Below are 24,297 nucleotides of genomic sequence, written 5' to 3'. Positions count from 1 at the left end.
ACACGAACGTGAACCTCATGACGTCACGTGACGTCATATTGCTAATTCCAATCATATCCTTCAATGAAATGATAGCCTATAATAATGTACACGATACCTAGAGACGACTCGGGCAACATAATGTCACAATGCTGAAGTTTATATTGACGTTTTAAACGTCGCCAAATGTATCAACTGGGGCAATCAAATTGATATAATAATCCCTTAAAATCAATAATCCCATAAAATCAATATCTTCCGCCACTTTGCCAACAATTTCGACGAAGACTTCCCTGGGAATATATGGAAAGGAAAGTTTATTTTTGTCCTTGATGTTTTTGCGGCATATACACCGAATCATGATATACATACACACGATCTGCGCATATGCATACCATGAGTATATGATGTGCATATGCCGCCGGGCAAGGAAGATGCAGATATAGCCTTGGAACAGTGTTGGGACGACTCGAGTCATGTCTTGACTAGAGTCATGTCTTGACTCGATATTACCCCATTAACAAGTCCTACAGCAGTAGCCAACACCTCACGCACCGATTTGGTTTTAATGATACAGTAAACATGAAGTCAAGATTGACCCCGCACGCCTGCTAGGTTTTTTACATCAGAAAATGATATCAATCTCTTTGATTGGTTGAATAAGCATAATTCGCTGACTACATAGTTTATTTCGCTCGTAATGTTTTGCGATTGCGGGTCAAGCTCGTAGAAGAGAGTCACTAAATATTTACAAACGAAAAGCTGGATCTTTCGAGCAAACTTTTGCAACAAAGCAAGTAAAGCTTTTAAGATTGTCAAGGTGCATGCTCGTTTAGGGTTGATGTTTTTATGCTACCAGTGCCATGCATAGAGTGGCCTGCACTTGAAATACAATAAATTCAAACCAACGATGTTATAATGAAGTGAAAATCGTAATATATGGAAAAGGTTCACAGTGCAGAACCTCCCAAGGTTCTGTTGTGAACGCGAACCTCTAAATTTCCGAGGTTCACAAACAGAACGCGAACGTGAACCTCACGTTCACACCATCCCTAAAGTGCACCATATACTGCTGCAGTATTTTATGTTCCAGGTGCAGATGTGCCTCACCGACCAGCCACAACGCCACGGACCATCGATGATCGACAAGGATATTTCAAAATCTGATGAAAAAGCTAGAACTGTCATGGACATATTGCTCATTTGCGGGATATGAAAACGTCATGGCGACCCGGAGATCTTTCATTTAAACTGGGTTCAGACTTGGTTCTCCACGGTGGACACATCCGGCAAGCCGATAGCTAATTCCCAGTTGTGTCCCGGATAGCTTTGTGCATAACTGGCTAGCTCATAGCAAATAGCGGATAAATCGTCAATATATCTGATAATTTGTAATATAAAATACCCAACAGAACTGTTGAATGTTATTTGTTTGTTTATTGAGCAGGTAAAAAATGAATGGGCGAAAGAAAGCATATTTGACATGTGTGTATGTAGCCACGGTGGCCATGTGGCGCGATACCAATCAAGCATTTACAAGTTACATAGTTCTTATACTAATAAAAAAGTTCACCCTGAAGAAACAAGCATGATGGTGTCTGCACTAGTCTATTATTAAAATGTGTGCTTAGTGCTACCATAATTTCCTCATCTGAAGGATCGGGCATATGTTCTCTGATTTTCTCTCTACTCACACAAATTGCCAATTTTCCAAGAGTAAAATATGAAAAATTTGCCCAAGTTATCGATAACCTTCTAACAGATGCAGTGGACAAGTTGAATCGAACACCAAGGTCTTTCACTCCAAAGCCTTGGTGAATCCGACAATGAAATAAAAACAGTTCGTCTTGCAATGGCAGAGTTTTTCAATTTGCCTTTGCATTGAAATTCTTCAATATACCACTTCTGACATCATTTTTAACAGCTGATAAAAGTGGAACAGTTGCAGCTGTTGATGAGACTATATCAAAAAAATTTAAAACCAATCCATAACATAAAAATCCAGAGTAATACAGAAACATATATCATCGGATGCCTTGAATCGTGCACACAATCAGCTTCTCCAGCTGGTTACTTAAATCCCGAATTATTCCCTTTGCTTTAGATGACTTTTCGAAGAGGGGAAAATCTTCTTCACAATACGTCGTGTGATCCAGCAATGGCTGTTGTAGATATGGAATCCGATTGTTGCTACTTGGACCAGGAATTTCTTCTGGAGTATGATGTCCACTACAAATACAGTTAGATGCATTCATACCATGCCGACAGAAATGAAAACATTCATAGTTACGATCAAAATGGCCGTTATTCAAGTACATCTACGTTTTTCAAGTAATAGAGTACCTTTTACTAAATAATTAGTGTTGGTGGCATAACCAAGTGCAGAAAAAAATTATAAGTAAACAATCACCCGAATCCCAAATGAGCCGAATTGGATAAAAGGTCTGTCAGCTTGCCACACACTAATATCACTAATAATGTTTGGTCATAATGTTTGTCGCAATTCAAGTGATACAGCAGCTTGGGATTGAGCTCTGGATTTTGCTGCACTAATCATAATAACCAGAAATACTTTTATGCGATTCTAGAATGGCCAAGCACCCCTACGACATTTTTCACGGAGTTGTGCAAGATATATTTTTGGCTGCAATGCACTCTACATAATGTTGGAAAGGCAGTACCGCGTAGTGATTGGACTCTCCTTTCCACCCAATTGATATATGTGCCGAGTTTGCAAAATGTACCAGTCATTGTTAAGAATTGAAAGTAATTTGTAGCATCATATCATGTCAGTTTACATTGATCTCACCTCTGATGCCTGGGCCACACCCATCTCGATGGTGACGACTTCATCCACTTGAATATCCCAGGAATTGCTCCAATTTTCAAATAGTGACGTCTGCAAGACAAAATCCTCGTCATTAAAATGTTCCCTTCAAACACGTGTATTTCCAGTTATCTAGACAAAAGTCAATAGCAATGTTATCACAGGGTTGTAATGACTCGACTAGAGTCAGACCCGAGTCACGACTCTCTGATGACTCGACTTGACTCGAGTCATTTTCTGAAAATACGGAAATGATTCGACTCGACTAGAGTCAATCTGTGTATTGACTCGACTTGGACTCGAGTCATTGCGCATGACTCGAACCAACTCATATGACTCGAGACTCGGACGGCCAGGGTCAACATCTCATGGTAATTTCGAAGAATAGTGAAGTAACCACAATATTGGGATTTCGTCTATTGATTCTGATACGGTACTTGAAAATGCGACCAGACATTGCTAAATGTGAGGGAAATTAGTATATTATAAATGCGAACCGTTAGATATCACTAAACAGAGTTAAAAGTGGGTTTAACAAGACTTTAACTGAAAACTGAACAGTCAAAATAATGACTTGAACTCGGACTCGAGTCATATTACCATGACTCGGACTCGACCCTCTGCTCTATGACTTGGACTTGACTCGGTGGTGAATTGAAAATGACTCAACTTGACCCGAGTCAAAACTATAAAATGGAGATTGACTTGTGACTCGGAGCCTTGTGCCTTGGTTACAACCCTGCATTATCACAAAATAACAGGAGAGAGTATAATCTGATTGAAAGACTTCTGACAATTTACTCACTTTAAAATTCGGCCCGACTTCACGTCTAAATTTTTATATCCATTTCTTCCTGTGGCTGTGAAAAGATAGATTCATGGTCTTTCTTGAGTCGTTGTTGCATTTTAGAACACAACAATGATTGTGTGATCTTCCTGTCACAGCCACGATCCCGCATCTCCATTTATGTCTGTTATCTCACAGGCAATATAATAGGTTGTTTACTGTAAAAGTTTTTTGCAAGAAACCAACATGTCCATACGGTATCAAACATAAACTGTATTACACGAATAAATTCACTAATTTAAATTACGTAAATATATCTGTTACGACCAGCTATTTACAAATATATGTGCACTATATCTTAGGAAAGGTTAAGCTGATATGCCACGTTCTCGGCTTCTCGTTCTCGTGAGTAACGAGTTGTCACAACACAAACCAGTACCGAAAGACTTCGTAAAACGACTGAAAATAGGCTGTTTTTCGCTCAAAAAGATTCCATGCTAATAATCTTAATTTAGTATCGATACCCTGAACAGCATCAAATCGACAACCCACGGAGATAAATAACGCAACCAACTCCAAAACTGCCATCTGCGCGCACGAAGCAAGATTCACCGACCGCCATCTCTTGACCATAATGGTGGCGCTCGTGAGCAAAAATGAAATTCGTGCGTTGTGCTCGAACCTACAACCAAATACGAAGTCAAAGTAGCCGAAGCTGCCTATAACCTGAACTCAGTGTGCACTTTTTTGCGGTTTAGTTACTAGCGTGAATCTATAACACCGCTATCAGATGATTATAGTATGGCCTATGATCATGACATTTGCTGCCTTGTATGGAGAACTATAGGACTTACTATAATATCTAAACATTTGTTAGAATGTACTGGGTAATACAGGGATTTTCAATTCTACTCAAAATTACTTCGCGGGCCGCATGAAATCGTCTGGCAGGCCGGAAGCGGCCTGCGGCAGTATGTTTGACACCCCTGGGTTATAGGTATATTGTAGAATACCTAATGTCGATTGCGTGAGGGAAATAGTCTTAACAGAGATGACCAAAACGTGACAATATCAAAGCGGCCTGCATCTTGGTCAATATATGATTCCACTTGATTGCTATAGACGTGACCACAATTGGGGACGCTTAAAGTAGAATAAGTTTACGCGCAATTATTGTCCAGAGGTGGTACTGTAAATCAAGTGTCCTGTACGCTGTTATCTGTTGCATCATAACGAGAATGCGTTATTGGCTTTCCCGCGGGAGATTTTCTACGAATTTAACGACGTCTGCAGGCTGCAGCTTCCATTTTTATTGCTATCTGCGATTGACGTAACGCAGAATGACACACAGTTGTTCTTTTAATCAAACTATAGACTCAACAGTTTCGACAGATATATTGCAGTGAAAGTAAAAAGCACGATATTGCAACATATTACATCATCCACTGTATTTCATAATCACGCCAATGTTATCAAATTAATACTTCTTTTTATCATAGGAATCATTATGAGAATGATACCCATGATATATTGCTCTGTCGCTGGAGAGAAAGTCGCGTGCAGAATACATATACCAGTAGGGCGGTGGAATTATATGTCACGTTCCAATGTTCAAAGTTTCTGGCGTGCGTCTGAGAGTCCATTTCATTTGTAGCTGGTTACAGATTACTGCAGAACACACAACTGTTATAGCATCAGCCGAGTGATCTGAAATATAATGTGAACGTTGTCCCACCCGATGTCTGGTCGAAAGTGTATACTCTATCCGTACATCTCAATATTAGGCCGGTACTATTATTGTAGTAGGTTGAAGGGGGGACTTATATTTCGAATATTTTCAGCTGAATTCGGATTTGACCTCCTGAGCACATTTCTACCAGCGAATAAAATTGTTACGAAGTATTGTCTTGTCTATATAGTTTTCGCGGACCCAGTGCCTGCTTCATTATATTCAAGCATACTTATATTACAACGAAAATCATTCAGTTCAGATCAGTGTCACGTTATTAACTTTTCTTTCAAAACACAAAAGATATGGTGTGTCGAAACGACTTGTAATAGTCATTAAGAGACACCCACCCGTCGCTTATGGACTGTAACTTAAATACTACTACTAAGTCTTTACAGCCAGTCCAGTCACTAATGCAAAATATGTGTGCTCCATTGAGATATCCCGTGGTGTGGAATTCTTTTGGATTTTTAAAATTCGCCGGAATTTAATGCTGGTTCGTACGGAAAGTTGGATCAAACAAACTTTCCGTGGCTATCGTTGCTGCCGTGACCTCAGTCGAATGTGTGCTCCTATGGATTTAGCAGCTTGTCGAGATAAATGTACTGAATATTTATCGACGAAGAGTGCTTCTGTATTGTGTTCAGAGTATATATTGATTGTACGAAGAAATATGTGATATGAGAAGGTGAGTTTACCAGTAGGATGTGTAGATCAGTGTTGCCAATTTAGCGATTTTCGCGCTAGATCTAGCAATTTTTCATCCAGTTTAGCGCCAAAAAATTTGGATCTAGCGCCTAGCGATAAATCTAGCGATTTTTGAAAAGGCATTTAGCGATTATTTAGCGCTTTTTTACCGAAAATAACTAATAAAGATCGGTTCTAGCCGACGACTGGCGACTCATCTGCCACCAGAGTGCGGACTCCGATGAAATTAATGATAGCATTATCTAATCTACGGATAGATACGCGCGCAACTCCTGACGGTTAAGCATGGGCAAACAGTGTCTCTTCTTGCTGAGTAATCTAAAAGTAGCATAATTAACAGTGCTATACATCTGGCGACCTGAGCGCTTAAATTTGATATAATTGGCCCCGATCGAAAGCCAGTGTCGCAGTGATCTCGAAGACACAAAACAAAATCTCGTCAGGACAATGGAACCATACACCCCGAAACAGCCCCCGAAGTCCGAAAGCCAGCATTGCTCCAACAATGGCACCGCCGCAACACAATGAACATAACAATGACCAATTTCGTCCAGCGATTGTTCTGATCAATGCCGACCTCCAGACTCCCGGGGCCGCCCTGAGGTCGTTCCATTGTCTTTACAAGAATCCAATTTGCACTGTCGGAATCAGTGCGACACCAGCTCTCGTCCAAGACCAGATTCATTAAATTTCATACTCCGGGATGGTCCTCTACTTTTAGTGGCTGGCAAACCCGGCTCAAGTCGTGTTGTTTCGGGTCAAGTCGCATGTCGCGTACAAGTGTGTCAAGTCGCATTTCGTGTTCAAGTACTCCCACTCAGTTTAGAGAAGTCAAGCGCATTTCCACGGTACATCGCATCACGTATTCACGGACGCACGGAGCAAGGCACGCTTATATAGTGAGCGGTTATGCCTGCAAACCTGGTCAGTGGTCACGTATAGCGATCATTGCGCAAAGCGAACCGCTCTACCGGAATGCACTGCACGTTTTGTTCCGCTTAGAGAATACTATTACGTATTATGAACTAGAAATATGATAAGTGACTTTGGCCCCAGACGAGTAAAATACAACCGAGAAGAGTGTATTGATATTATGGTTCAATTTAACATCTTGAGCAAGTAATGCAGATTTAGCGCTATTTTTTAGCGCTTTTTTCTCAATATTTAGCGATTTTTGACACCAGTTTTAGCGATTTTCTTCCATCCGGAGTTGGCAACACTGGTGTAGATACGTACCAGACGGCATGCTGGTATGATGGTACTGCCGTGCAAATGCAGTAATCTGCTGTTGTAATCAGTCGTTTTGTTATGTATGCTCGTCAGTTGTTTACTTGTGGTTATTCTATATTACTATGTGATGCGTGTTTTGCGTCTGGCAAGGATAGTGCGATCAGGCTGACTCAGCTGCACGTGTTTCTACAGCAATTGATGTATATCGTGGAATGTTTTCCGTCTGTTTTCTGCATAGCCTACCTGATAAATCCGTGCTTGTGATCACTGGACTGCCTGCAATGCCTGTTATTCACTTATTCTGGGCTAATGTGTGTGTCTGATTGAAGGACTGCTACAAGTCATTTGGTAACCTTGTTATCCTTGTATATAAGTAGTTGATGTTGATTATTTGCATTTGACATTTTAACCTAGAATTCCATGTCCTGCGTTGTGATTGTGATTATCATGTAGCAAATGAGTATCTAGTTTAGTTGATACAAGCTGGTAATATTGCTCATTCCTGCAACAATATTTCATTTTGTTAACTAGAATGAGTTCAGGCCCAGTAAACACAGTACAGACCAAAGATGTAGAAAGCCGAGCCCGATATAGTAGATATTAGATCTCGGCAGGTTGTAGAAAGGGGGATTTTGTGTCGACACATTTCAATGTCTTTTCCATGTCCTTCAATAATGCAAATATTATGCAGATGCTACAGCCTTTAAACATGGTGAGTAGAATGTAGATCCTACATTAAAAGAATATCCTGATATAATAACCTGTTTTCTACCACTGGACATAACCTGATCACGGCTGCGTACACACACACACACACCATATTATCTACTACATATTAATCACATTTGCGGTAATTTAATTCAAAACGAATTGGCAAGTAAATAATGCCGGTGTAAAAAATGAAACGAACGAAATTACTTGTAGGGCCAAGTAGCAATGAATGAAACTATGAGAACAGTCAGTAATCAGAAGGCTTCATCGTCTGATGATGATAATCCCTCTGGCGTTTTCTTTTCAACACCCTGTAGAAATAACATGAAAATGACGATTATTAGCTAAGACATTCGTACTACGAAAATGGCAGAGGTAGCGAGTAAAGAATGACTCCCACATTTTTTTCACCCATACTTACTAAAATGGATTTGATTCTGAACTATTTCCACTCAAGTTTTCAAGTTTTTATTATTATATTTTTTATTATTATATGACTAGAGAACTGACTTCAATCGCCAATTCTATTTGATTATCAAGATCAACGATGACTACTTCAGCAATCCTTGAAAACAGCCACTAACACAAAAAGAATTCTTGACTAAAATTTCTTCACATTCTGTCAAAAATGATCAATTCAACAATCCAAATGAATCAGTTATTTGGCAGCTAGTTGGGGAGATATATACTCAAGTCTAGAAAGTGGAATGATACTCTGCCTGGAAAGCTGAAGACCTAACAATATTGTGTACAGAGAACAAAACATTTGAGTGGCGGCACTGGTATAGACATTAACAAATTATTAGAATTGACAGCAAGATAACCAGCAAGACATTAAAATGAGAATTAGTGCAGTTTCTTAGGCTGTAGTGATACTCAGCCAGTAATTGACCTAGCAGAGAGCAAAACTTTGTAAAAAAAGCGAGCGAAACCTCCGACAAATGATACGATAAAACATTAGAATCGACAGTCTTACTAGAAGCAGAATAACAATCATGAGGGGTTAGAGAACAGAAGCCCGGGAAGTGACCATCAGAAATTACTGCATACTGGCCGAACAAATCCATGACCACTAACAAATGGTCTTTTAATAGTCAATATTGATACCAAATGACACCACCCCTATTTCACCGCAACATTTAGCAAATACAGCGCTGGAGTCAACCTTATAAAGCGCTAACCAAACGCCCATTAGTTTTCCCACCTACTACTTCGCGGATGGAAATACGCATTAAAGCGAATGGACGCGACTTGTCACACTCTTGCTATTTCTGCTCCCTTTTTTCTTCCTTCCTCTTGAGGAGAGAAACAGTCGGCCGCGTTTACGGATCGTGAATTCCCGGCTCAAGGGTGATTCTTCCTCCAATGGTCAGCACCTTGAAAATTGAGAACAATGTTGTTGCAAAATGCATGACAATTTGAAAGTTACATCATTCTAATTATCCCAGTTATGGCCGTGAATCGTTACAAGTGCGGTAACCATAAGAATTATTACTATACTTCAACTACAAATACAATATATTGTATAAAATAATTACTAATTCTTTTACGTTGATCGAGTCGCAAATGGATGAAATATGTCAAAGAATTTGCTAACTTTTTTTGTATAATTTGACAGATTCCGAAATCTTCTCAAAGTGCACCTTTCAAAAATTTGATATCAAGACTCCCAACATTTTACAATTCGAAGTTGGATGGCTTAACCAATACAAGCGAACAGTTTGTATCGCAATTGACAATTATGTAAAGAACGCTGCGAGACATGTGAGTAGGCCTACCCTAAAACGTTTCTCTGACATGGACATTAGGGCTCTTAAAAAATGACTTTTTTTTCTAAAATCGTTCTTGCTACTTGATAAAATTGTTAGGTTACCTAATTCAAGCCTACACACCAAATTTGGTTCAATTCCAACCAGTAGCCGCATTGCTACAGGAAAAGAATGTTTCTATTTATTATATAAAAATAAATAGAAAAAATTTGAAAATTTTCTGTTCACCCCATGAAGGTGTTAGGTTATGTATAGAAACGATGTTCATCAAATTTGGTTCGATTCAAACAAGTGGAAGCGGAGTTATTGCCATCGAAAAATTCGGATTTTAATAAAATAGTATTTACGGTGGGCACCACTATAATAAATAATTAAAGAATTGTGTCAAGCTGTCATACTGTTTTACGCAACCGTTGTTATGCACTGCATTGTTGCTGTGTTCTGGCTCCATTGATGTTATTTCTAAATTCGACATTAATGCGTCATAATTCTCCATCTGGTTTTGAATTCAACTCTGTTTTGCTTCCTTTATGGTGCCGGTAGCTCTTTAATAGGCACGCGAAAAGTTCTTCGGGTTTCAATAACGTTTTTCATGAAGGTACTTTTGAAAGCAGTATTAAAATTTTGTACCACCAACCAGTTATTTAATTACTATTTATCTTCAAAGTAAATGCTCATTGCATGAAGCAGGGTTGTAAGACTCGAGTCAGGATTTTCTGTTGACTCGACTTGACTCAGGTCATCTTCTCAAAGTACTGAAATGACTCGACTCATTGCGCATGACTTGAGACTCAGACGGCCAAGACCGACATTTCATTATTATTTCAAAGAATAGTACAGCAAATCGCTATTGGGATTTCGTCTATTGATACTGGTATTTGAAAATGCGGCCAGAAACTGCTAAAAGTAAGGAAAATTCGTATATTATAAATGCGACCCACTCGATATCACAAAAAAGTTGGTTTAACAAGACTTAAATTGGAAACTGAGCAGCTAACACAATGACTCTGGCTCGAATCATAATACCATAACTCGGACTCGGCCCTCTGCTCGCTGACTTGGACTCGGACTTGACTCGGTGGTGAATTGAAAATGACTAGAGTCTAAACTATAAAAGTGAGATTGACTTGCGACTCGGAGCGTTGTGACTTGGTTACAACCCTGGCATGAAGCCTCAATAGTTACATGAGTGGGGTGACTAGACAAAGAACACAGTGACATTTGCAGCATATCATGAATGTCTCTTACTATATGTGATCTTGTTCAAATGGAGGTTGATGAAAGCGTATTTCCCATTCTTTCCGACTCTGCTATAATTTCACCAGACTGGCAACCTTCTTCATGATGCTTTTTGCTGACTGACCAATATTGTCGCCGCCAACGGTACGAGTGCAAATGTCTGATATGTCAATATAGGAACAGAATTAGTTGACTGTTCATGACCGTCCACGTTCAGAGTTGCATCTCAAAGATGCTAAAATAAGCCTAAATATAATCCAAGCAATACGATCGTCCACTTTGACTGACTGAATTTCTAAAAATAATAAACATAGCACCTTGATAGCTTCCACATCTTACGCTTATATATACCGTCTGCTATCGGCAAGCATTTGAAAAGAACAAAACAGATTCAACATACCAAATCTCTTGCAAAGGCTTTTGCTATCATTCAATATGTCATCAAACTTCTTTAAATCCTCTTTTGTGGTGAGTGGCTTCGTTTTATCATATACAATCTATGGCGGAATAAAAGTTCTAAAACGAACACAATTTTCCACACAAAAGTCAATTGACGCACGAAATGCCAAATGCTACGGTCCCATTTTACAAGAGAGAGAGAGAGAGAGAGAGAGAGAGAGAGAGAAATATTTATTGATTCGTCCAACCGAAACGAAAATAACATTGGCGCATGAAATTATAACAAGATACTTAACGGTGTAGGACAGGGTGTAATCGATATGACTCTGGGTAGGGTCAACTAGTCTGATCACACCCTGCATTAACAGTGACAGATATTCTTTATAAATTTGGTTGCAGTTGCAAGGTATGGCGAGGTAACGTAGTGGTGCGTTCCATTATAGCTAAACACCAATGAATTGCGGGTTCGAGCCTGACACGACTCCATAATTCCTACCGAAGTGTTGGCCGGTTATCTAGGCTCCTCCTCGCCATCTGATCCGCATAGCCATGTCTTAAAAAGCCTAGGAGTGGGCCGTGCTATAAGTGGGCAGATGGTAGGGATGGTGTGAACCTCTGAAAGGTTCAGGTTCGTGTGAACGCGAACCTTTTTGAAAGGTTCTGTGTGAACACGAACGTGAACCTCATGACGTCACGTGACGTCATTTTGCTAATTCCAGCCCTACATTTCAGTGAAGCGATATATTAATGTACAGTAATACACGATACCTAGCGACGACTCGGGCCGAATAATACCACAATGCCGAAGTATAGGCCTACTGACTTTTTAAACGTCGCCAAATGTATCAACTGGGGCAATCAAATGATATATTAATCCCATAAGATCAATATTTTCCGTAGCTTTGCCAACAATTTCGACGAGGACTTGCTAGGGAATTTAAGCCTACGCCTTAACGGTCTAGGCCAGCTCGGACAATGTATTCGTAGTCTCAGTGTTGCTACGTTGATATTGAGCAAAGTGTAGAACGGGTTTCAATAAACTTGCTACCGATGTTACCCCATTAACAAGTTATACAGCAGTAGCCAACACCCCAATTGCACTGATTTGGGTTGTATGATACAATTAACATACGAAATCGAGATTGACCCCATGCGCTTGCTAAATTTGTTCCATCAGACAACGATATCAATTTCATTGATTGGTTGAATAAGCATCATTCGCTAACTATACCTACAGGTAGTGCATTTCGCTCTTAATGATTGCGAGTCAAGCTCACAGCAGAAAGTCACTAAATATTCAGAAACGGAAAGCTGGATATTTCAAACAAGCTTCTTTAACAAAATAAGTAAAATTTTTGAGATTGTACAATGCACAGGTGCATGCTCGCATAGTGTTGATTTTTTTTTATGCTGCCAGCGCCATGCATACAGTGGCCCTCAGTTGAAATGCAATAAATTCTAACCAAAGATGTTTTAATGAGACGATAAATGTAATATATGTAAAAGGTTCACAGTGCAGAAGCTAAGGTTCGTTTGTGAACGCGAACCTCTAATTTTCTGAGGTTCACACACAGAACGCGAACGTGAACCTCACGTTCACACCATCCCTAGCAGATGGTTGCCGATGAGCTCGGCACTTGGTGAATTCGGCCCTCGGGAAATTTTGTAATGAAGTGTATTAACAGCTATTAATATGAATTATTAAACTAATAATAGTATTATCAAGTGATTCGTCAATCTTGTAAGGAGGTCAGGGCATCCGTAGATCACGCAGTCACGGCGTGATTAGATCACGGATTGGGTAGCCGCGGGAAATAACGCAGCGCTCATATACCGACCACGCGCGGTCTGCTTGGAATCGATGGCGTGAGTGACGGGCCTGTGTCGTGTAAGTTTTGAGAAGATGGATCTTGGCGTTGTATGTGAGATCGAAAATGTGGAAGATCAAGCGGCGCTTCTTCGTTTATCGATCACGACAAGCCAGTGTTCCTCATCAACAAATGTTTCGCATGATCACGTCAAAATAAATTATTTTTTGCCTTTGGAGAGACGATTCCACTCTGGGGTTAGGGTGTCTCGATAACAGGGTTGAAGGATCCCAAGATTACGAGATCTACCGCGAGCCACGACACGTTTAAATTTCCTTTTTGATACTGTTCATTCATATTAAATGCATTTCTAATGCGAAGGTGTTCCAGTGCCAATTTATCCAAGGGCCGAGTTCACCAAGTGAAGAGCGTCGCGTTATTTCCCGCGATTACGCAATCTGTGATCTAATCATGCCGTGACTGTGTGATCTACGCATGCCCTGACCCCCGTACAACATTGACAACCACTCAAAGTGCCAAGTTCACCGGCAAACATTCCAGTAACCAATTATGGCGACCGGTACCGCTACGAGATCTACCACGGCTGAATTCACCAAGTGCCGAGTTTGTGCGGCCGAATTCACTAAGTGCCGAGTTTACTGGTAACCGGGCAGATACGGAATAATAATAATAAGAACCGGCCTGGTGTAAAATGACCAGTGTAGTCGAACCATCACCATGAACACCACAAACAAACAAACAAACATCTAACATGGAAAAGAAATTACCTTTACAGCCTTTGACAAACACAGTTACCATTGAAATCAGCAATTTAGGTCTTATTCGAAAGCAGAATAACAACTGTTTTAGCGGACATATCAAATCAAATCTTGGAAAGTTCATGTAAATTAGCCCAAAATATCATCTTACTGTGACCATATTTTATCAATATGGTCTGGCTAGCCAAATTCTCTGGGCCAACATAAACAAGCTGCGTTTGGTTTCAACGATTAATAATCTTGTCACTGGATTCGAGGTATAATTGCACTCAAATATCAAATTTTGCTCCATTAATCAGCATCAAGTTGAAAATGTCCATTCTTGCACCAACTTTTATAAAATCACGAATCAGTGTTCTACAGGTATGTATCTATATGACTTATATATCTAGAAAATTCAAGCATAAATATTATGATATATCGTAGGTCAGAGGTCTCAAACACGCGGCCCGCGAGAGCATTTTGTGCGGCCCGCGAGGGCATTTGGGAATTTCAAGTATTCGACAATATATTCCAGTGCCACATATCTATTTTCGATATAAGAACTTGAAGTTCACCCTAAAACTACTATAAGAACACTGAAATCTCAACAAACTACACCATCACATCTCTTTTAAAAGCTACCATGCGGTAGAAGGTCAGCCATTACGTCACATTTCTAGTTCATGATCATAAAACATGACCCGTTGATGATTCGTGAGTGAAAATTGTGAGTTGGTTTTGTGCGATCTTTCGTAAATTGACTCGATTTCGGATTGACTAGGTGATTCAATAAAAATGACTCGAGTTAAGTGGAGTCAAACGTTAAAATCAGAGAAGGACTTGCGACTCGGGACGGTGACTTGGCAATCCTACGGATGCAACAATCCATGAAACTGTCATGGAGAATAGTAATATATCAAAAGGTTGTAGCTTGCGTTGCATAGGGTATATATAGCTATCTAATCAGGTCAGTATGGGCCACACTGTAAGGCAGGGGCGGGCAACATACGGCCAGCGGGCCGGATCTGGCCCGCGAAGGGATTTTGTCCGGCCCGCGGACAGTTTTCCGTCTTACATGATAATGTGGTCCGCCTTCCCAGTCAGCCGAGATTCCCCACTACTTGCTTGCTATGTCAAATTTCAGTGACAGTATGTTTTATATACGTGTATGCGCACTGCGCAGCGTGCGAGAGTGGAGCTAACGCGTAAGTTCGTCGAAGCGAGAAGACGTGCATTATAGGCATTTACGATGTACTCAACCCTAATGTCGTCTGTGCTAATCATGGTGTTTGTCGACTACAATGGTCATTTACACCAGACTGCTGTTTCTTATTTTCGATTCCGTAACCGCCGACTTGTAGCACGGCACACTTCTCGGCTTTTGTAAGGCACCGCTTATGCCAGGGGTCGCCAACTCAAAATGGGTCGCGGGTCACTCTTCAAATTTCTTATAGAGGACGCGGGCCGCACAAACTCAATATCGAGATTAGTTGGGCCACACAGTTGAACAACGACGCTATCTCGTCACCTACTCAACCCTAATGAATTGATATGTTGGTAAAGTTGGGGTACTGGGCTTATCGAATGTCTTGAAATCTTAATTAAGGAGTGCACCATAGTGTCCTATACGGTGTGGGCACAGGCAAATCTCACTGCTCAGTGAAATTGGTCTACGTCACACTTTCAATTTGGCCAAAGGCAATTTCACGGTAACTTTTGACCGGCTTGCCGAGCGTGAAATTTGATAAAACGGGTATCAATCGAAAGCTACCGCGGTGCTGATTGCGAAAATATAAATTTTAATCTGCTTTTGGTCCTGGAACCCCCAAAATCAGTCTGGAATGTTAAATTGTAACGGAGTTTGGTATTGTGACGCTTAGATAAACCTCCAACACTTAGGTAGTATTTCTGGAGTCGACCTCGGCCGGACTCTAACCCACACGCATTGGTATTGTAGCTATGGATTGTACCACCACGCTATCTCGCCACTATTGCACCGTGCGTTGATTGATCAGAGAGGAGCACACATGGCGGCGCCAGTATGACAATGCTATTCTTAAATCCACATTATCATCGTCATTATCGGCGAGAAATGGCTTTGAAGTGACAATGCTGTCGTTAAAATACATTCATGTGGATAAATGGGCCAATAATGTATCGATTCAGCAATCCGGTCCGCCGAGTAGGCTACTTAATTTTCCTATATCCGGCCCGCCGACTGGGGAAATTGCCCGCCCCTGCTGTAAGGCAACCATCGGCATTACCTCCGTAACGTATAGTTGGTTACATGTTAGATGTTGTCTGATCTCTTTATTCATGTTATTATCGGTGGGGAGTAAGGTAGTAGTACGCTCAACAGTTGTAACACCAATGAATTCATCGACAATTGGACATTTCTATTCCAGGGGTTCTTAACCAGGTCCCGTAGACCCCTTCGGGGTACGGAGCACCACATCATGGGGTACGGAACACCACATCATGGGGTACGGAACACCACATCATGGGGTACGGAACACCACATCATGGGGTACGCGATGCATTGTGGAATTTGGCCTACATGCTGTGGAATATTTTCTTGACCAATTTATTCAACTGGAAAATGGTCTGCGCGCCGCGCGCGAGTTTACGTGTATGAGCTTTCTATAATTTTAATATAGGTACAATCAGAAATTGTGTTGAAAATGAACAGGGGCTACGAGAAATCTTATTCGAAGCACGATGGGTACGATCGCTAAGGTTAAGAAACAAATGCTATTACTATGGCTCAATAATGATTATATTCAAGTTGTTATTGACATGTTCCAATAATAATCGAAATCAAAATCTGATGCTGATTTAATTTGACTTTGGCAATGACATAGTAACAATAGCCTATACTTATCACGACTATATTATAACCCGGATTAGGCTACACCGCTCAAATGCTCTGATATCAGATCAATCTTCAGTAGATTTTAAAATATTCTACATAAAATTGTGGCAGGCCAAAGGTCCACTAGCTGCAATATTATAACCCGACAGTTTGACGATGTCATGACTCATGATGCATCCTCTCGCATGATGTCTATAACTCATTATTTGAAAAAAATATTGCCCGGCATAAAAACAATTTTATTAAAATATTTGAAAACATGATTTTTCCGTGTCAAGCGTGAATAGTAGATTATATTTTTATGATGTTTCAAGCTCTCGTCAAATAAGGTCTACTTGGAATTTCTGCGTTGAACAGCCCTATTATTGGTGGTGCGGCCCGCGGCGTCATCAAAACTAAGAAATTGGCCCGCGAGCACATTTGAGTTTGAGACCTCTGCCGTAGGTATAGGTACCGGTAATTCAGATGTTTGAAGCGACTTGGACAACTAGATAATGATAGTGGTCTAATTTCACTAAATTAGAGCGGAATGCCAGCAATATAATTGTAATCTAATTCGGAAAAAACGGTTTAGCTCTAATTCTAGCCTGGAAAAGCTGAAACTTTTCTATAGTTGTCTACACCTGTTTTGCAGAAAGTCAAACAGCTCTAGGCGTCATATACTACAGGCAATTCGAAATACCCCATAAGCTATATGCTACTGCGTATATACCTTTAACCCGCTACCTCAGTCAGTCACAATTCCTATATATTTACGGCATTTACCATACAGAAACAGCGAACTATGCCTGGCTGCGACCTGTTGCGCGTCAGATCTTTGTCCGGCGCGATGACGTAAAATTTGAATCGCCGAAATATTCTAGAAGTCACGCATCGATAATCATATTCCTAAACATACAACATCTCACTTATTTAGTTATTCTCTGAATAAAACTATTAGCCATACTCGTTGAACATGCGAGATTACCGAAAGAGCGAATATAGATATAATGAAGATCATATATATCAGAAGAAAACAAAACTGTTCGACCTTAGAGCAACAACACGAATGTACAATACCGGTGACATCCTCACGCAATAAAACGAAGGGAGAACATTGTTTTCTAATGGATAGAACGAATCTACTGCATGAGATCGAACAAAACCGGATGGGAATTCATCGTGATTGAATGTACCGACAAAGTCATCCTTTCTACGTATTTTAGTCATACCAGCGAGAGATAGAAAATTTGCATTATTAGGTTAACTACCGGCTATAACGAAGCCTAATGCATGAGATGGAACAACACCGAGTATGAATTTATTCTGATTGAATATAACCACAAGACCATCCTACTACGTATTTTAGACATTCCCTCGACACTTAGAAAATCAGAACCTAATCGAGATGATCCCGGATGATCCTTTTACGGTTTTGTGTTTGCTGGGGATTCATTAGTATATTGATGCATGCAATTTTACTACATAATGGTGTTTTTTAATCTTACAACAACTGTTTACAGAAATTGTACTCTATAATTATTTAAACTACTAAACTAACAGATCAGTTGTTGATGACAGATTACATCATCATCTATTGCTAATGTATTTCAAAGATCTGGTATGTCCATTCCCATTCATTCCTAGTATTCATTTTGATATTACTTCTGTAATTCCATTCAGTCGGGCAAGTGAAAACTCGATGGTCGACTTTGAGGACCAATTCTTGGAAAATGTGAGAAAATATATTCATAAACTCCTAGTTGAAATGCTGCATTTGTACCAGATAGGACGCCATACTAGCAGCAAATGTTTCTCGCATCCAACGCATAGAATATGTCGAGATAAAGTACCACGGCCAGAGGCAAATGATGTGAACCCAGCTGATGTGTAAACTAGCACTGCTATGTCATCTCTTGCATCCACCAACATCCTACAACGCATCATTGAACACAAAAATTGATAGACAATTATCAGGGAAGAGCGAAGATACTATGATGACTCACACTTGATACAGGTAGGTGTAGGTGTGATGTACCCTTACTGCACCCTAACTGGACTAATATCATCAATTTCAATGACATTGCTGTAAGTTCAACTTTGAATGTTTAGTTTTAGAGGCCGCTGATCCAAAGCTAGAACCAAATGATGAGAACCTAGCTGATGTGGACACCACCACTGGTACGTCATCTCATGCATCCGCCAGCAATGCATGTGACATATAAATTTTGTGTTCTTCAGGGTGAGATGGTAAAGTTTCTACAAATGAGCAGTGACCAGTTCTCTGCGCCCAAACTGGACCAATATGATCATTTTGCAAGCTTTATTGCAACACAGTTGCGAGACAAAACGGGCGAGCATGCTGCTGCAATGATGAACGACTTCATGTAAATACTGATTGCTAGCACAAGAACTGATAACTAGCGCTGTTTTACTGTATACACAGCTTTTATTGTGGATTATTATTATTTTCGCAACGCTTTCTTCACATGCACATGATTCCTTATCTGTAAATGTTGCTTTACTTTGCTTTGATTTCTTCAAGTTTCATTATTGATAATTTCTTTACATAACATGATCGAGTTCTGTAAATCTAATTCTGTGTTGTGGTCGTGGACGTCATACAAGATTTAGAGTTGGTGGATTTTTAGCAGAGATTATTGAACTGGGCAGAGTTTCAACTCAAGTAGAAGTAGAAGCATCGCCTTGAATTTCTACTCCGTTACGAGTGAGAGCAGTGATTTTGAAGACTTGTCGGACTAATTCAAATAGTAAATGGAGATCTGAGAGTACTCAAGTAGCTTGAGTAGATTTGGTAATGCGTCGTATAGTTTTTGCATTTCGTGGAAGATAGTCACTTGAAATGGCAGGGGCATCTGGGACTATCACAAATGGTCAATGATACTACAAATAGTTGCAATTTTCGCAATTATCTAAAGTTGCAAAAAGCTGCGTGGAAGTGGTCTAAAAACACAACCACTTGAGTAATACAAGAGACAAACCTACTTGAAAACTCCGAAAATCAAGCAATTCGTTACTATAACCACCTATGAATTATGTAGGCATATATATGAACTATCAATTTGGTGAAAAATCGACATAGAAAGCCGAAATGTAGTAGGGTTGTGCCATCACAAATCGTCTCCAACCGTGTTTGAACGACCGCGTCTGTGTGCATATACGTCCGGTCGGTCGTCGCACGGCTACCGTAGAGAAATCACCTCCAATCGCGAGTCGTGAATGTGTTAATTCGATCTTGCGATACGTTAGGATTAGAGTTCTGGTAAAATCATTTTGCAAATCATTAAAAACGCTTTTATTCGAAGCAGTAATTCAAATAATTTTTTTAATGGTTTCAACTGTTGATAAAATGATAAAATAACATGGTGTGACTGATGACCATGCAATCACGGTAATGCAGCATATCGCATCAACTCAAAAATGGGTGTCTCAGAATCGCCAATGTTGAAAATGCCCAACCTCACTTGCAATACTTGGTCGATGAAATCGCCATTAATCATTTCCGAGACATGTTGAGTAGGGCTGAAGCAGGGTTGTGACAAAGTCGAATGGTTCCGAACCAAAAGTCAATCTCGTTTTTACAGTTTTGACTCTAGCATAGTCAGGCATAGTCATTTTCGAATCAACACAGAGTCAAGTCTCAAGTCGGGATGTTTAACTGGCATTGTATTTTTATGGTCGCATAAAATGTACATATTTGAATTTTTCAAGTCAATTATACAGTTGTGATGTTGACAATGTGTGAGTGCGGTACTCGGATATATTTGATTAGAGTGTTGGGATCAAGTCACTACCTTCGAGTCACGAGTCATCTCGAGTCATTGCACATTTTGACTCGAGTCAAGTCAAGTCAATCGATTTTCGAAAGTGACTCGAGTCAAGTCAAGTCACTCGATTTTTGGAGGTGACTCGAGTCAAGTCGAGTCAAGTCAAGTCAAGTCACGAGTCAAGTCACAATTCAAGTCAAGTTGCTTTTTTGAAGTATGAGGCATGATTACGTCATTGCATTTTGCTAGCTGTCTGAAATACAGATTGAGTGGTCATTGATTCTGAACCAATGAGCGAATATAGGTTAAATATACACGCAATAAGGCGCTGTATCGCTCACATATACGTAGAACTGCTAAACTACGTAAGTAATTGCACAGCCTCAGTTTATAGTTACCAGCCAAAATAGAGAATAGAGAAACGAATTGACAAGATGCAATACATTATCCATTTACAAATTGATATGATACAATTCAAGCCTACGCTAATGGTTGAGGACTATATCAACTATATTTGAATTCAATTTCAATAAAACAAGAGGTTTGGTTAAGGAAAGAACAGAGAACAGAAATAGACATTTTGCTATTAAATTACTTTACTGTACTAGTTTACGACAAGGTAATCTGTAAGTTTCGATCACTTCGTTTGCTGTCAATTTATGTGTGAGAGAACAATGGAGGTTCAGTAAAGCGCATGGTCACTGAAAGATTGGTCACACTAACGGGTTACACCAGCATTTAGCGAACAGTCCGACCATATGCACGATACAGGGATTTTTATCGACACCGATTACTTGATGACTTGAAATTGACTCGTGAATTTTGCTCCGAGTCACGAGTCAATCCACATTTTTGATACGCCGAGTCAAGTCAAGTCAAGTCATTTTAGCAAAGTGACTCGAGTAAAGTCAAGTCATACGAAAAAGGTGACTCGAGTCTGACTCGAGTCAAGTCATGACTCGAGTCATCCCAACACTGTATAGAAACCCGATACTAAAGCTAATGCAGCACCATCGTCCGGACTTATTCTGGATCGAATTTGGTAGCTTGTTACTGGTTAGTACGCTACTCGTGCGTGCATCTGTCTCAATGCTAAATACTAAATAGCCTGGTTGTCTAGCCTAATTGCGGGGAAGTTAAAAAAGCCAAGAAAAAGTCCTAGTAAAACAACGCAGTGTCGCTGATCAGTGATCACATCAAAAGTGTCTTCGGAGAGAACCTGCCATCAAGACGTAGTGCAGTGCATTGTTGCATTCTACAAAGCTGAAGTTAATCTCGTTTCTGCGTGTGACTTTCCCAACTACGATTGAAGTGGATCTGGAAAATCACAAGGGATGTTAATAATTAGTTGATGTCACATGTGCGCTGTTAAAGGATGATTAGACGAAAGAGTGAATATACGCCCGGTTGGTGGTTGCGCGTTTCTCGCTGTTTCGCAGCACTGATAAATGCAAATGAGGTATTGGGGATAGAGTCGGTATTTTAAATTGAAGGTGGTTCGAGTTTTAAATGGGAGCCGCTTCGAACCCGCATATCCGCTGGCTACGCCACTCCTATTATGTATATAGTGCGATATTTATAAACATCTGGGAGGAAGTACCGATTCAAAATGTCTGACCTATCGCGGCAGTTTTCTCGAGAATCATTAGATCACAGACATAGCTATCATAGACAGACAGCGCAAGCTAGTATAAAACGTGTGTGGTAGCTTTTTACTGAAAAAACTATTTCGGTTATCATTACCGTCTCATTTGTATAGTGGCCACTTTTCGATTAATGATTAGATCGTCAGGTCAAGTGGCATGATAATAGTAAGGAGATAGTTTTGAAACTGGATTCTTCATTTGTGTCTCGTTGACTCCATCTGCATCAAGCTGGATATATAGACTGGCTATACTAGGATATAGTCAGATGTACAAAGTACATGAACGAATTTTAATTCAAAAAAATACCGGTCAAGTGGCCTTGGACTATAGATCCGTAAGTGTGCTTCGGTAGTTTCAGATTTATTAGGGCACTCATTTTCACTTGTTAGTAACGATTCGGTATCATGATGTAGTTCATCATCAATCAAATCCATTTAAAGTTCTCTTTGATAACTTTGGTTCTACAGGGTGGGTGTGATAGTATACAAAATACGTACAGTCAGGACATGTAGTGTTACACTAAATGCTGATCGCTAAAATACCTATCAATTATATTCTTTCGTCGTTAAGCAATGTATAGTCTAGCTGTGTTGTTGACCCTCTTGGCTGTGTGTAGATGTGTACAATGTGCGGATAAAGTAACCACAATCAAATTCGCCCGGTCTGACGCGGGATTGCTTTGCCGTGCTCCTCCTGACACCGCCGACGTGATCTACCACACATACAACTTGATAAAGGATTCTGAAACGATAGCTCGATTCAGTCTTCTGCACTCTGGTGACCAACTGACGACAGAATATGAGTTAGTTGCTTCTACACAATGTTAAATCCATATGTAGAAGTGGAACTGAGTGACAATCCAATTGAGGTACAAACCCATAGGAGCGACAAACTACGATGGCATTCTATTGAGTGTCAAATAAAAAATGAAGATTGGGTCCACTTCATTTGCGTTACTGTTGATTTGATCACAATGACAGTTTCTGTTGAAATTAATGGTTATATTAGGTTAGGTTAGAGCCGTGGTTATTGACCTTTTTGTCTCCACGGTCCCCCATTGGACCGACACGGACTCCCGCGGACCCCCCAGTTTTGGTTCAAATTTAGCTCAATTATCATGCAAAACCGTCATCTGCAGTGTGCATATAATAACTGCAACCTAGTGCTTTACAGCAACAAAATGACCTTTCATTATTCGATTTAAGTTTAAATTGGGAAGAGTTATATTATTTCAAAGCGACTTATGTAGCATCATTTTTTGAAATACTCGGTCGTGTCTTGAAAATTCGCGCCGTCGATTTGATATGAACGAAGTGCGAACATCCATTTCCACAATGATAGATGGTGGCGAATCTATAATACCGCGTAACGCTCCTGACGACAAAAAAATGCCAATTAGGTTAATATAACCATGTTGTAAATTTGGAGGTTTCCCGGACCCCCTGAAAATGCTTCGCGGACACCGGACACCCGGTTGATAACCGCGGGGTTAGAGACACAGTGCCACGCCAATTATCATTAGAATTCTCTCGAAGTAGCCGCTTAATCACTGTAACTGAATATATTTTTCGAATATTGTACAATTAAGCAGTTCGTAGTGACGTTATAGTCATTTTTCGCTGGCCGAGAAGATACATATTGCGATTTCGTATGCAGCCACCTCCGAGTAACTCTAGCGTTGAGTCTTCGCTAGACATAGTGTCCAATGTACATTAATATATGACTTTATTGAAATGTAAGGTTTGAATAAGCAATATGACGTCTGGTGATGTCATAGATTCGGATTCACGTTCACGTTCACATAGAACAGGGGTTTCAAACTCAACTAGCCTCGCGGGCCGGATTCAAACCTTCAGGTCGTTCGTGAGCCGCACAATTCAAATGATTCCATAATGTTACCTCGAAATCCATGGCCTTGTTTTTCAGTTGAATACTTTATTATCAAGTATTTTATACTACTGCGAACTATATAGGGGTTCTACTATGACAACATCGTCATTCTCGAACAGCGGAATTGGGAAATATGATGATTGACCGGTTGGATACAGTTGCAAACCACTTGAAT

At 40.2% G+C, this 24,297-nt stretch overlaps 1 protein-coding gene and 4 long non-coding RNA genes across 7 annotated transcripts in view; 2 read left to right on the top strand and 3 right to left on the bottom strand.

Moving 5' to 3' along the window:
- LOC145454219 (uncharacterized) overlaps positions 1-24,297 on the top strand; it is a 161,087-nt gene that overhangs the window by 10,751 nt on the left and 126,039 nt on the right. The window lies entirely within an intron of this gene.
- On the bottom strand, positions 1,036-4,215 carry LOC145454199 (uncharacterized). Its single transcript, XM_080332213.1, has 3 exons — positions 4,146-4,215; positions 3,648-3,784; positions 1,036-1,844 (listed from the first exon to the last, which is right to left on the bottom strand). Exons 1-3 carry the CDS (start codon positions 4,213-4,215, stop codon positions 1,536-1,538), a joined length of 516 nt encoding a protein of 171 aa, XP_080188339.1. The 3' UTR covers positions 1,036-1,535.
- On the bottom strand, positions 1,844-3,752 carry LOC145454214 (uncharacterized). The gene is made up of 3 exons (XR_013920077.1): positions 3,612-3,752; positions 2,789-2,878; positions 1,844-2,208 (listed from the first exon to the last, which is right to left on the bottom strand). It is a non-coding gene; the product is annotated as an uncharacterized LOC145454214 (long non-coding RNA).
- Positions 8,082-11,420, bottom strand: LOC145454436 (uncharacterized). Of its 2 annotated transcripts, XR_013920129.1 has the most exons (3): positions 10,989-11,320; positions 9,176-9,347; positions 8,082-8,282 (listed from the first exon to the last, which is right to left on the bottom strand). It is a non-coding gene; the product is annotated as an uncharacterized LOC145454436 (long non-coding RNA). The 2 variants fall into 2 exon arrangements; XR_013920128.1 differs by lacking the exon at positions 8,082-8,282 and having other exon boundaries at positions 9,104-9,347; positions 10,989-11,420.
- LOC145454292 (uncharacterized) lies at positions 17,115-21,186 on the top strand. 2 transcript variants are annotated; one of them, XR_013920090.1, is made up of 3 exons: positions 17,115-18,815; positions 18,911-20,686; positions 20,734-21,186. It is a non-coding gene; the product is annotated as an uncharacterized LOC145454292 (long non-coding RNA). The 2 variants fall into 2 exon arrangements; XR_013920089.1 differs by having other exon boundaries at positions 18,911-21,186.

Source organism: Botryllus schlosseri, chromosome 13, assembly GCF_051294905.1.
Source record: "Botryllus schlosseri isolate E-star chromosome 13, Bs_hap1, whole genome shotgun sequence".
NCBI classification, from domain to species: domain Eukaryota; kingdom Metazoa; phylum Chordata; class Ascidiacea; order Stolidobranchia; family Styelidae; genus Botryllus; species Botryllus schlosseri.
Note: the sequence above shows the minus strand (reverse complement) of the source record. Positions and strands in the feature narration are given on the sequence as shown.

What these genes read in the sequence shown, in the direction of transcription:
- LOC145454199 (XM_080332213.1), bottom strand. Translation starts at nt 4,215, where the DNA reads ATGGCGGTCGGTGAATCTTGCTTCGTGCGCGCAGATGGCAGTTTTGGA. An exon ending in TGGTTGCGTTATTTATCTCC is followed by an intron (nt 3,785 to 4,145) that starts GTGGGTTGTCGA and finishes ATTGCCTGTGAG; the next exon opens with ATAACAGACATAAATGGAGA. An exon ending in GCCACAGGAAGAAATGGATA is followed by an intron (nt 1,845 to 3,647) that starts TAAAAATTTAGA and finishes AAGGCAAATTGA; the next exon opens with AAAACTCTGCCATTGCAAGA.